Below are 14,774 nucleotides of genomic sequence, written 5' to 3'. Positions count from 1 at the left end.
GCCATCGTGGATGGGGAACATGCTAGTGCACAGGAGCACGTTGCGACGCTGGCGTCGCCGTGCATCTTTGCTCTTTCCATATGCGGCCCTTTGTTTAGGCCTGACTGGAGAGAGACGAGTTTGCACCTGGCCAGGCATGACCAATGCCTCTGTTGTAGGTCACTTCTCTCCCTCTCTCAAGACCGTTAAGATAAAAATGCGAACGCAGCACTGCATGTTTTTTTTTTCTTTCATGTTACATCTTGGAGGCTATGCTCTTTCTTTACAAGATGTTGCGCAGAGAAGTGGCACCAGGGGCGCAATCGGGGATCGTTGTTCAGAGCGCGCATTTGGTTGCGTGGCGCGCTCCGTATGAACCCTGATTGCGCTTCAGGTAATGTCTAAAACATGGCGGTCATAATGTTTATTGGCGCTCGCAGTACCAAAAAGCATAGCCTTTGAGATTTGTGGCTATTACTCCAAGGAAAGCATCGCTGGAATATGTGTTTGGACACTGCATATACGTATAGTGAAACTCGGCAGCGTGCAGTCGGTGCAGCTACGAAAGTACAACGGACGCCAACGTCGTAGCAGGTTGTGGTGCGTTTCGCAAATGCATTTTAGAGTGCAGCTCTTGTTCCTGCGGCGAGCGGATGCAGAGCAAAAAAGCTTTTATAGTCCGACGTTTTCGGCGGGCATCGCTTGTGGCTAGTCACGCAACGCCAGTTGCGCTGTGCCAGCCGAAATGCCGTTCCCTCTAGTACCTCTAGACTTTGACGTAGGTGGCACGCCGTCGGCGGCTCATTTCGGAGCATGCGCAGAACAATCCCCAACCCATGCGGTGCTTTGAACGGCTGTCTGAGACCGTCAATGAAGTGGCGTGGGCACCTATTTTTTTCTCCATACCATGAATTGTGGCTTGACTTGATGAATGTGCGGATGGTGCAAGAGCCATCTCGATATCGGGCATGTCGAACTGCATTGGTCGCATCCGGTTACGTTCGCTGCGGCAGTGCTTCGAACTACAGACGTTGCTGTTCTTGCCAACGAGACGTAGCATGTGCGCGCGCGCGCTCCTGCTACGTCAGACTATATACGAGCCTTAATCGAGCAATTTTTTTCTGACTTTCACTAGTTTGAATTTTGCATAATTTGAATTTTCGTAGCATCCCCGCGGAATTCAAATTAATGAGCTTTTACTGTAGCAATGGCATGCGACAGTGGATGATCTCAAAAATGCAGAAGGATGGAGGCGAGAAACAAGCAAGAAATTGTTCGAAAATGGAAAGAATCTGCAACAGCCAAGAGTTAAGAGGTGCTGGGGGGTACGACTTCTAGGTATAGTTGTTTTTCTTAAGTCAAGAAATGAAACACACTATTTTCAATTGCAGTGTAACAGGCAACCTTTAAAGAAGAATGAAGCTGCAACTGACACAGTGCAGTGCTATTGCTAATGATATTATTTCTTTTTAATTTGTTTTTCTTGCCATGCATCGTCACCTGTACAAGATTTTTCGCATATTTGTGGAGCCTGTGGTTGACCCTGACAATATCAGTATGCAATAAAATGTGTGGGTATTTATCTGGCCTGGAGGGACAGCTCTTTGCCCAGTGATGAGGAAGTGGTGTGGGACCTGTAGACATACTATTCTCAGAGAAGACTTAGCGAACACCAAATGTATCCTGATGAAATTAGCACTGGCAAAGGCCCTATGCCAGGGCCCTATGCCAAGCCCTATGCCAAAGGCCCTATGCCACTGCCACTGGCCCTATGTTCCAAGCATCCCAAGGTCACATGCTACTATGTATCAGGACCAACATCAAAAGCACCTGAAGCAAGCATCACTTGATTTCTCTATAGGCTAACATGAAGTATGCATCTGTCAAGTAAAATGATGGCCCTCTTTTGTAGTGGCTTAAGTCACTGAACAGCATCACAGATGTAGGGTGGTGTGCTTTATGCGAGACCCTCATAACAGTGTGAACCAAATGAAGATACTGTCATCACATATGAATTCCACTCTAAGGCACACAGCCATGCACCTGATGCTAGCAACAGGTAAAAGGAAAATAATATTCATAAGCCACTCGACTCTCAAGCATGCACACAGAAAGTTACACTAGAACAAACCAATTTCTCGCTCCTCAGTGCTGTCCCCTTCCTGAGGCCAGTCATCAGAGGTGATAGAAATGACATCTGGGGAGAAAGTGTCATGCTCCACAAGGCTGTCTGGCCGGCAATGCTTGTAATATTCCTTGCTATCGAAGCTCGTGGCAACCTTGTACTTCAAGGCACGCTGTCATATACATGAAAAGGAAAAAAAAATATCCGCTTGCATTATATTAAGCAAAAACTTTTACAAAAAGCAGTAGTATAGCAGTTCTGTAAATTTAGGAAAGCGAAAAGGAAAACAGGAAGGCCCAATATATATAAAGCAACAATGAACACTTCAACAAAGATGGCATTCAACATCTACTACAAATACAGAATACCAGTTAAACACTTCTGTGTTCTCAGTTTTGAGAAACTACTGCAAGTACCAAGCTTCAGTGAAATGACGTTGCTTAAACACTGCCGTCATTAGCTCCAAAATTGCATAAAATTACCACTTTATCTTTATGTGCACACATTGCCCAACAAATTTTTCAAATTACATCATTTTTTTTTTTTTACATATGGTAAGTCATTCTGAGTATTTCCTGACACCACTATTGTTATCCAGAGAAATAGCATACAACAGCAAATGAAATTTAAAATACCATACAATGTATTGCTAAAGTTTTTGGAGGCGGTCAGCAGTGATCCACATAGACATGTCACAAATATTGTGGCTGTGACTGAAGTTGATGCTATTTAAGCAAACCACCTGTGCCCTTGCCTCCATTGGGAAATAGTGGGAAATAAATAAAATTTTAAAAATTGTGGGAAATAGCAGCAAACCACACTGCATGATGTGAACCATAGAAAGTCAAAGCCATCTGTAACTGCACCATTATTATCGATATCTTTCAAAAATATCCAAAGTCTGTTGCCTAAACGCGGCGCTATTGCCTCATTTCTTGATGACTGCAGTTGAGGTATTCTTGTTCTTACTGAAACATGGCTACACCCTGAAATAACAAATAATGATATATTTTCACACGATACAACATTTAACATGTTAAGGTGTGTGACTGTACTGAAAAAGAGAGGTGGTGGCATACTCCTGGGTATCAAAAGAACAGTTACCTCACAAGTTATTAATGCAGATTCCAGTATTGAGATAGTATGGACTGAATGTCAAACCTACAGGAACAAGCTCGTGATAGGATGCTGTTATCGTCCTCCCTATACAAACCAGTACTTTCTTGTCAAACTGTGTAATAGTATTTCTGAAGCTCTTGAGCTCTGTCAAGCTGATATCGTCTATCTTTTTGGTGACTTTAACTTTCCTTTGATCAACTGGAATAACCTATCATCCTCTGGTCATACATCAATGAAGTTCATTTCTTTAATGTTAGACTTCCACTTATTCCAAATGATTATCCAGCCCACCCAGTGCACTAACAATTTAGATTTAGTTTTCACTAACGCCCCTCAAACAGTTGGTGAAGTTGTTTGCTTAGATGGTTTCAGCGATCACAAGCTACTACAACTTACTCTTAAGATGTCCTTGCAATTTACTTGCGTCTCAAACAAAACCACCCGCGATTACAACAAAGGAGACTATGACAAAATTAACAAAGAACTGGAGACATTTCTTTCTGGCACCTTTTTAGCTTTGTTTTCTGCTCAGTCAGTCAATGAAAACTGGCTTCTGTTTAAAGAAAAGCTGTGTGCTTTAGTGGAAACACATATCCCTCTAATCATAACAGGCGATAGACAGAACGCTTGGTTCCCGAAGTACCTTCAAAGGCTAACAAACAAAAAGAAAAGGCTATACGCAAGTGCAAAGTGCACAAACTCATCTGCGGTAAGGGATAAACATAGCTCATTTTTGAAAGATTACTGCTCGTCTTAAGAGAGGCTAAAGAAAAATACTACTCTGAAGATCTAGCTTCACTGCTCAAAAACAACCCCAAAAAATTCTGGCAGGCGATTTCACCTAATAGTGGCTCGCATCACATTTCACGAAGTGATGGTAATCAAGCTCCAATCAGTGACAAGAAATGCCCAGTCATCTTTAATGGATTTTTTTTCATTCATATTCACTACAGAAGACCATTCAAATTCGCCGCAAGTCACTAATCTAGATTATTAGTACATGCAATCCATCGATGTAACAGAAGATGGTATCGCAGGTCTCATAAATAACTTTAAGTTGACTAGTTCTTCGGGTGTCGATAATATTAACTCCAAAATTTTAAAGAATACAGTCACACTGTCTACCAAAATTTTATGTCTTATTTTCCGCCAGTCGTTATCATCAGGCCAGCTTCCCTTAGACTGGAAAATTGCAAAAGTGATACCAGTACACAAAAGTGGCCGCAAGAATTCCCCAGAAAACTATCATCCAATATCATTGACAAGCACTTGCTGCAAAATGCTTGAACATATCCCTGCATCTCACATATATCATTTCGAATCAAATAATTTTTTTCTTTATTAACCAACATGGGTTTAGGAAAGGCTTGTCATGTGAGACGCAGTTACTAGAATTCACTACAGACTTACATTTTAACATGGACCGTAGCCTTCAAACAGATTGCATTTTTCTCGACTTCCCCAAAGCCTTCGACCGTGTAGTTCACTGCCACTTAATTTCCATATTATCCGTTCTCAAATTAGACTACTTAACATTCTCCTGGATTCACAACTTTCTAACAAATTGTCAGCAATTTACAGTCTTTAATAATTTTATGTTACCCCTTGCATATATCAGTTCCGGTGTACCGCAGGGCAGCGTACTAGGACCCTTGCTTTTTCTTATTTGCGTCAATCATCTGACCAATAACATCTCATCCTGCATGCATGTTTTTGCCGATGATTGTACATTATATTGACCAATTTGCAGCCTTGACCATCTCATTCTTCAAGAGGATCTTGATCTCGTTAACAAATGGTGTGAAGACTGGCAAATGAAACTTAACTCATCTAAATGCAAAGTAATGACATTCAAGCGAAAAACTACAAATCATAGCTTTTCCTATTATATAAACACAAATCTAGTATCTCAGGCATCAGTATATAAATATCTAGGCATTTATCTTACACTGGAGCCTTTCCTGGGTTTTTCACATCACAACCATATGCGCAAACACTTCTAAATCTCTTGGGCACATTTGTCGCAACTTGCGTAACTGCCCATCTAACATCTGCAAATTAGCATTCCTATCATTTCTATGCCCCAAGCTTGAGTTCATGTCCTTATATGGTCTCCCTACCATGAATACTTAATCTGCATGTTAGAAGCCATCGAAAACTGGGCTGGTCAATTCATTTCCCACATTTACAACTACAAGTCAAGCATTACTCAAATAAAACTTGACCTTTCCCTTCAAATACTAAGTAGCCGACATGACATATCACTCCTGTCCTTGCTCCATAGATATGTTCATCAAATGAAGCTATCAAACTTGTCACTGGAATGCGCGTCTTGCACATCATGACAACTTCATAATGATTTAAGCCTCACTTGAATTTATGGAAACACTAACCCATTCAACTTCTCAGCTATACCATGAGCAATTCGGTTATAAAATTCGCTTCCTAGCCGCACTATCACGCAAATGAGCAACGATAAATTCAGACAACTACTGAACTCCGAGTTTTCATCACAATAAATATATTCACCTGTACATATGAGATATCATACAATACGTGAAGAAAGGGGGTTAACTGAGGGGCCCGATTTTTTATTAGTCATATCATAAGAAGCCAACAAACACTGACACCAAGGACAACACGGGGGAAATTATTTGTGCTTAATAAACGAAATAAAGAAACGATAAATTAATGGAAATGAAAGTGGATGAAAAAACGACTTGCCGCAGGTGGGGAACGATCCCACAACCTTCGCATTTCGCGTGCGATGCTCTACCAATTGAGCTACCGTGGCGCTATTTCCCCGTCCACTTTCTTGGGTATTTATGTTTCCTTGTAGAACCCTGGGAGTGATAGTCAGCGCCAACACTCACAGACCTTGGCTTCGGACGTGGAACATCCTTTCTGCCGCAGGCGTCACAAGAAGTGATCTTTTTGGGTGAAGGCAACCGGTCAATAAACCCACACATGCTACCTGAAGGCATCAATGTCGCCGGATGCGAAGGTTGTGGGATTGTTCCCCACTTGTGGCAAGCTGTTTTTTCATCCACTTTCACTTTCCCTTGATTTATCGTTTCTTCATTTGATTTATTAAGCACAAGTAATTTCCCCTATGTTGTCCTTGGTGTCAGTGTTTGCTGGCTTCTTATGATATGATCATACAATACGTGTCATATATGTGCCTTATCTCTCTATTTTTTTTTCCAATCCGCCGTTCTGTATGCCGGGTTGAAGTCTCTTTTTCTCTGAGCATTCTTATTCTTTCCCATTTTTTTTGTTTTCAATTTGTTGCTTCAATTTTGTTTCTGTTTTATGTGCTCGTACATGTATTTGCATTATTTTGCATGAGTCATGTGCTGCTTTTTATGTTACCGTGAACTGTACTTTTGATTCCTTTCCTGACAACTCTATGTATTGCTTTAGCATTTTTATTTGTAACACTGTTCAATAAAGCTTTGACTAGGGCTAGTTGGTATGGCATCGTTTATGCGAAGGACAAAAATGAGATGTTACATGTTGCGCATATGTGTCTGTCTCGTTTTTGTCCTTCGTATAAACACCATAGTGCAGCAAGCAGAATGTTGTAACACTGTTTTGCAAGCACGTTATCATTGTAAGCATTTTTAGCTCTCACATTTTTAGCTCTCATGTATCAGTTTTCTGTTGTCATTTGTTCAATGATGCCCCTCTTACTCAATGCTCTCCTTGGGGCCTGTAAGGTACTTTGAAATAAATAAATAAATAAATAAATAAATAAATAAATAAATTGGCAAAGTGATTATACTTCGCTTTCCAAGTGGCACTTGTATGCCAAGACTAGTCATGATGAGATCACACCCGACTTTGCCCCAAACTTGTCTAACGAAATAGCATGGTTGATATAGCCGCAAAGGAAGTTAAAGGTGGCCAATCCTATAGTAAACACACATGGAGATTTAAACTTGACTCACGATATGGGCCGCATTCCACACTTTGGTTTACCGATGTTTTAAACAGATGTTACCCTAAATTTTCACAAAGAAATATTTTTGCAAGGAGGGTGAGCACACCAACTGTTACCAGTACACACTTTTGGTGCTGCAGCAGTTATCACATAGCAAGCTAGAGACACTTAGTGCATGCTTCGTTGATGGTAGCTTATTTGAACAACTGTGTGAGCAGTGGCATGCTGGCCCACGGTTGATCAAAAGATGACGAGCATGAATGGCTGATATTCACTAAAGTTTCCACGTGCACTTACAAGGCAGAACAGGGAAAGCTAGCATGTATGCAGAAAACTTCAAAACCTACCAGTACAGCTGCTACTAACAGGGAGACATATGCAATTTACATTTCACGACATAGCGACGATGCATGATGTGCAGTGTTAAGAAAATTAAACAAGAACAATTCAGAAACTACTCAAATGCGTTATTTCATTTTCAGGTTCACCTGCATTTGGAACAGCGGCTTAATTCAGATTCCAAAGCGTACCCTTGGGACTACTCCATGCTTATAAACTGGATACAGAGCGATTACATGTCGCACTTCCATGTAATCACGCGTAAAAGGCATTTGTTGTCTGCTTGTTGCTGTTCGCACATATTTCAATTTTTGAGCGCTGTAGATGTACCACATGTTGTGTGAACATGGAAACCGATGATTGTTTAGAAATTTCATGCACACATCATTATGAGGTGCAAGACCAGGACAAACTCTGTTAACTGTTTCCCTACCATGGAGAAGATAGGTTTTTTATGGGTTATGCCGGATTTCTCTTTCTGAAGGAACTACTGCACTGAATATTTTATGTAATGCATAAGCAAAAAGCAGAATTAATGCACTTTTCATGCATAAAAATTTGATTAACAGGGTATATGTCATAAAAAAGACATGAATTGCCAGAATCAAGATTGTGGGATAATACCAAAGACAAGCTTGTATCTACTACGAAAAATATGTAATAAAAATTATGAGATATACAAAATGTATTGCCATCTAGTAGGCACTATTTACAAAAAGTCAAAGCTTTTCATTGAACAGGTATCCCAGTACAAAAATTTAACTGCAAGCCCTACATTTGGGCATGCCGGGCTGCAGCCACTGATGTTCCAGGCTGGTTTGCGCCGTCATCGCTCTCAGAGTCTAAGTCCGACGAAAAGGCAGAGTCTTCAGACTCACTGCTGCTTGATCCATCGATAAAATGAGCCCCAGATGGAGCGGCATCGCGAGATCTGCGATCTTATGAAGCATGTGCGCCGCTCTTGGGGGTAGCCATTCTTGCTTCCCACTTGATCGCAAAACTTAGCAGCATGTTCAAAAATTATCGCATCTTGCAAAAAAAAAAAAAGAACGGCTTAGAAAACAAAAATATAGTTCTCCTCCTTCACGTTCGATGGCGAAGTGTGTCCATGAGCAATGCGGGAGGTCTTGAAAGTGGTGTTTCAAACATTCGATAGTGGGCAGCCATTTTTGCTTTCTACGTCGACGATCGCGAGACTTCAAAGTATGTTCAAAAATCACCGCCTGGCAGGAAAAAAGGAAACTGCTTAGAAAATAAAAATATAGTTATCCTCCTTCACGTCTGATAGCGCAGTGCGTCCGTGAGCGGTGCGGAAGGCCTCGAAAGCAGCGTTTCAAACCATCGTTAACGGACTAACAATCTTTTCTTACTACATGTACCAGCATTATAAAGTGCAAAGGCATTGCTTTTCTTCTACCGTAGATTTCTTTTTTCCTTCTAAGTGTAGAATTACTCTAACACTTCTGCAGTCATCTTCACATCTGAATAATTGTAGATGACCATAGTTTATTGCACAGAAACTTCAAAAAAAGGGAAGCCATTACTTGGACTACAGTGCAATGTTACAAGAAAACCCATACCAGTTTCCCAAAAGGAAACTGATACAGTTGAAGAAAATTAGTTAGTTTATGCATGCTTGAAAGAGTTACTTTCAGCAATTGCAAGAAAGCAGTAAGGTGGGAAGTGCATAATGTTGCATTATAAACAAGTAGAAAGGTCAAGTTTTGGCTTACAAGCAATCTGTGAGGAAAAGGAAACATAAATATGCAAAGAAAACATTATGAACAAACACAAATGTTACAAATTAACATAATAATACAGGATATGCAAAGAATGAAGCATAAAATACATTGATATTTAACATCCGTGGTAAAGAGTACATCTGGATCTGCAACATTCATACCAGTACTATTCATCTTGGCTACTAGGCGCGAAAACACACACGACACAAGGAAGGGGACGGGACAGAGCGCCACTTACAACTGTTTTTATTCGGAGGTACACCACGCACTTATATACCCGTCTTATGCGCAAGGACACAATCACATCAAGATTGATATGGAAGCGCACTAGTTAAATATTTCTTGTCAGCCATATATAAAGATATTGACGGGTCGCTGACGCACATGCTTCCTTTCTTTTCGATAAAGAAAGCTTCAATCACTTCCCGAGCTTTTTGATCTTTACTTTTTGCCAGAATTCGCGCCCCTGCAAAACATGGCTCACAAGAGCGTGATGGGCAGGACTTAATGTGCTTAGGAATGTTTGGCCCTTCTTTGTCTTGTTCTACATTTCTCTCATGTTCCCTAATTCATTCGTTAACGCAGCGCCCCGTTTGCCCTATGTAGGAGCGCCCGCAGGAGAGGGAGATTTCATACACAACGCCTTCGTTGCATTTCATGAACGGTCGCGCATGCTTGGTGCCGCATCCATTTTTATCGTCTCGTATTTTTTCTATACGAGAACAAAGGCTTCCTAGCTTTCGGGGGGCTGAAAACACAAGCGGCACCCCATGCCTGCTAGCAACCTTCTTTAAATTGTGGGCCATCTTGTGTACATAGGGCACCACCACAGGCCTCACCGTCTCATCTCGACGGGGATCTTCCCCCGCTCTCACAGCCGCACTCTTCATTTTTTGTAGCAGGCTTTCAGCGACTGCCATCACAATCGAGTCAGGGAATCCAGCTGAAGACAGCCTGGTCAATTGGGTCTGGAAGCTAAGCTGCATCTTGTGAGGGCACGATTTTCCCAGGGCTGATTTCAGGCAAAGTGAAGCAATCCCCCGTTTTATTAATTTCGAATGGGCGGAGTCGTATGGCAGAAGTCCTTTCTTTGCACGAGGTGCATATGCACAACAAACGCGATCCGCACAAAAGTCAATATTTATATCTAGAAACTGTAGGTGGTTCCCCTCAGGCACTTCACTGGTGAATTGCAAGCAGGAGGGAGGGTTTGTCGTGTTATCTGAAGGTGAATTTTCAGAAAGAGCTGCGCAGGCACTAGAAAAGAATTTTGCGCCTTTCAAAGTTAAAGAAACTAGAGTTAAGAGCAGAGCTGTTGCACTATGTGAACAGTTTGGGTTAGACCGTCTTGGCAAACAGATAGGAAAAAGCAAAAATAATGCCTTGAAAGCCTTCTTTTCAGTAAAAACGCATAAGCAAGGTATGCCGTTTAGAACAATAGTCACGGAAAAAGGGTCGTGGCAGAAGGAACTAAGCCAGTTCTTGTTGAAAAATTTGAGTACACTTGAAGTAGACGACCCATTTCTTACAAAGAAATCTGACGAAGTTTGTGACTTCTTAAAATCGCAATGTGATGTTGGGCGCGCCTTTTCCGTCGATGTGGTGGATTTATTCTACTCTATCCCTCACAAGGCCCTATTTACTGCCGTCCGAGAGTGTATAGAAAAAAACGAACCCATTTCCTTTCAGAACAATGCGGGAATTTCCATTGCTGATTTTTTAACCCTTTTAGAGTTTTACTTGCAATCGACTTTTATAACGTTTGACCAGCAGTTCTTCCTGCAGAAAGCCGACATTTGTATAGGATCTTGTGTGGCGCCAGTATTGTGTAATATTTTTCTCTCACAAATGGATCAAGTTTTACATCAGGTTTTACCGGCTAGGCACGTTTTAAAAGTTTTTAGATATGTGGATGATTTTTTGGTATTTTTTAGTAAGGAAGGAAGTTTGAACTTCGAAGAGAATGTGCATGATATTTTATCCATATTCCGACAACTTGGAAATGGCTTGCAATTCACCAGTGAAGTGCCTGAGGGGAACCACCTACAGTTTCTAGATATAAATATTGACTTTTGTGCGGATCGCGTTTGTTGGGCATATGCACCTCGTGCAAAGAAAGGACTTCTGCCATACGACTCCGCCCATTCGAAATTAATAAAACGGGGGATTGCTTCACTTTGCCTGAAATCAGCCCTGGGAAAATCGTGCCCTCACAGGATGCAGCTTAGCTTCCAGACCCAATTGACCAGGCTGTCTTCAGCTGGATTCCCTGACTCGATTGTGATGGCAGTCGCTGAAAGCCTGCTACAAAAAATGAAGAGTGCGGCTGTGAGAGCGGGGGAAGATCCCCGTCGAGATGAGACGGTGAGGCCTGTGGTGGTGCCCTATGTACACAAGATGGCCCACAATTTAAACAAGGTTGCTAGCAGGCATGGAGTGCCGCTTGTGTTTTCAGCCCCCCGAAAGCTAGGAAGCCTTTGTTCTCGTATAGAAAAAATACGAGACGATAAAAATGGATGCGGCACCAAGCATGCGCGACCGTTCATGAAATGCAACGAAGGCGTTGTGTATGAAATCTCCCTCTCCTGCGGGCGCTCCTACATAGGGCAAACGGGGCGCTGCGTTAACGAATGAATTAGGGAACATGAGAGAAATGTAGAACAAGACAAAGAAGGGCCAAACATTCCTAAGCACATTAAGTCCTGCCCATCACGCTCTTGTGAGCCATGTTTTGCAGGGGCGCGAATTCTGGCAAAAAGTAAAGATCAAAAAGCTCGGGAAGCGATTGAAGCTTTCTTTATCGAAAAGAAAGGAAGCATGTGCGTCAGCGACCCGTCAATATCTTTATATATGGCTGACAAGAAATATTTAACTAGTGCGCTTCCATATCAATCTTGATGTGATTGTGTCCTTGCGCATAAGACGGGTATATAAGTGCGTGGTGTACCTCCGAATAAAAACAGTTGTAAGTGGCGCTCTGTCCCGTCCCCTTCCTTGTGTCGTGTGTGTTTTCGCGCCTAGTAGCCAAGATGAATTGTGACCAACTCGCCCAACAAGACGTCCTTTTATACCAGTACTAGTATATACACAATAAGCACTGACCATTTAGTTCTGTTACAATGTAACTGTGCAAACGCACTTGCTTGATCACAAAACTTCTATTATGTTTTGGCTGAGATAGGGTGTAAACATTTATTATGGACTTGACCGTTCGCAGCCATGCGTCGGGTCTCTCCTAACACACAAAAATATCGGTTTAAATTAGATGCTGGGAAGCACCCGACACGTTGTGCCACTCATGTGCACTGGTTCTTTTCTTTTGTGTTTGTTGCAATATCTTTCAGGAAATTTTTTAACTATTGATAATTGCACTTTAAGGCATCTCCATACGAGGGCCGCAGATTTTTAACATCCGACTTGAAAGAACTTGCACATGGTTTTCGTGGCACAAAGTACTGAGAGGACGACAATGTTTTCGTGTGCTTTAAGAAAAAAAACTTGCGCACCAGCTCAGTGAATCTGAAGATAAATTTAGTGCCGACGGGAATACATTTTGTCTTCAGACAACAAGCAAACATCCTCTGACGAAAGTACTGGGGAAAAAAGCGACAATGAGGACTCTAGAGAAAACGGTTCCTGTGATCACCAACAATGTCATGCTGGCTGGAGACTGTACACTGTACAATAGCTTCAGGAATAAAGAATTTTCAGAAGTAAATCAGTTACTACATGTTTGCTTATACAAGTGCTCTTTCTGCATGGCATCCAAAATGTGTGAAATAGTCCCTGGCCAGAATGACTGCAAAGGCATTTTTAATGTGTGTGTATGAAAGTACACATCTGAACACATGCTCATCGATGCTTGGTAAATGAATGTGCCTTGAGCAACAAAATTTCAGAACATTATTTCTTCCAAGATGCAAGCACTCAATAAAGAAGGCTTTTGTGAAATTTCACACCTGTAGGTTTCCAGTACATGTAGCGGTTGATATAATTTTTTATGTTGCAAGATGCTGCTGCTTTGCAGACTCTGAAAGGGGCTTCAAATGCATGTTAGGGACTTGTTTATTTACATTGCACAAAATGTTGCCTCCACACAATAACATGTATAGCTCCTGGGGCATAATGAACACAATGGCCATAATTTCGTGCTATTGTCTTGAATGCTGCCAGAATTCTGGATTTGGAGAGGCATACCATGTGCTATAGTGGCAAAAGTTGATGAAAGGCAAAAAGAAGAAGAAACTGATATTTTTCTAGCTCAGATGTGCATTGACAAGGTTCTGCAATACCAAGCATATGTTTCACCCAATGTCCCTTGCCTGTTTTGTTGAGAGCAACAGCATGTTTAATTTAAAGTCAGTCTTTTGTGGTAAATAAAGCTGTGAACAAAAAAATGTGCAGGTCTAAGGAACTGATGCCATCTTCATTGCACAGGTAAGCTATCTATAATAACAAGCAATTGATTTAAACCCTTGAGTTCTGAAGCTACAATGCAGTGTTATAATGACTTAGCTTGCATGCTCTATGTTTATGACTACGCTACAATTACCATTAATGAGACTATGAGCACATTTTCTTAGCCATCGTAGTCCTCAAGACCAAAGACGTGTTGGGCCTTGTTCTAATGTTTTATTTTGTCTAGCTGTACAAGTCTCCTTTCTCAATTGGGAAACTTGCTACTAAGTGATAAAATTTAAATGTTGCACCAGTCAACACTGCAAACTATGATGATATGCTGCTACGGTTCTCCGGTGATTAGGCAAATAAAAACCTAACAAAGTGAAAAGGGCTGCACTGCATCACGGAGAACCAACATCAGCACAGCAACAAAGCCACTTGGAAAAAAAAAAAAAGAAAGGAAGCCACCAACAACGAAGCTGGCACTTTCCATTTGCTCAAGACAGAGAGGTTCACATGCACTGCATCACACAAGTGAGCGCATGTATAAAGGGCAAACCAAGAAACAAACTCGTAAGGAGCAATGAGGCTTGAAAGAGATTAGCTGTAGCAACCATCTGTGGTACCACCTTACACCACAGATGCTAGAGTGGGATAATGGTTGGTGAACTGACACCCACACAAATGTACTTTCTTTCTTAACAGAATACTGTGATGTGAAAGTGGACTGTCTGTTATCCTTCAAAAGGGTCCTGCAAAACATTTTAAGGGAAGACTCTACTCAAAAATGAAACTCCGGCTGTTTACATAATTACAATTTACAAATATTTAGAAATAATTACATGTTTACAAATATATAATCAGTTTTATAGCGAGTCGAATTTTTTTGTTCTGTACCATGACAATGTATAAAAAATGTAGGCCTTTTTGCATACACTTCTTTTTATCCCTAAACTTCTATAATTATGGACCACTGATGGCTCATTTCCCTAACATCAACAGTAGAATGCTGAAAACTAACTAGAAAGTGCATATAAAATATGCTAATAAAGGTGAAAAACTGGAACCCCAGTTATTCCCAAGTTGAGACCCTAATAAATGTTAGTTGAAACTTGTATAAAATATA

At 41.2% G+C, this 14,774-nt stretch overlaps 1 protein-coding gene across 1 annotated transcript in view; it reads right to left on the bottom strand.

Moving 5' to 3' along the window:
* The window catches only part of bchs (WD repeat and FYVE domain containing 3 bchs), a 244,799-nt gene that overhangs the window by 83,361 nt on the left and 146,664 nt on the right, over positions 1–14,774 (bottom strand). Inside the window, exon 47 of the mRNA XM_070538948.1 lies at positions 2,111–2,276. Within this exon, the coding sequence (XP_070395049.1) occupies positions 2,111–2,276 (166 nt within the window). The remainder of the gene's footprint in view (positions 1–2,110; positions 2,277–14,774) is intronic.

Source organism: Dermacentor albipictus, chromosome 1, assembly GCF_038994185.2.
Source record: "Dermacentor albipictus isolate Rhodes 1998 colony chromosome 1, USDA_Dalb.pri_finalv2, whole genome shotgun sequence".
Classification (NCBI taxonomy): Eukaryota; Metazoa; Arthropoda; class Arachnida; order Ixodida; family Ixodidae; genus Dermacentor; species Dermacentor albipictus.
The sequence above is the reverse complement of the archived record's forward strand: the minus strand, read 5'-3'. Positions and strand labels throughout refer to the sequence as shown.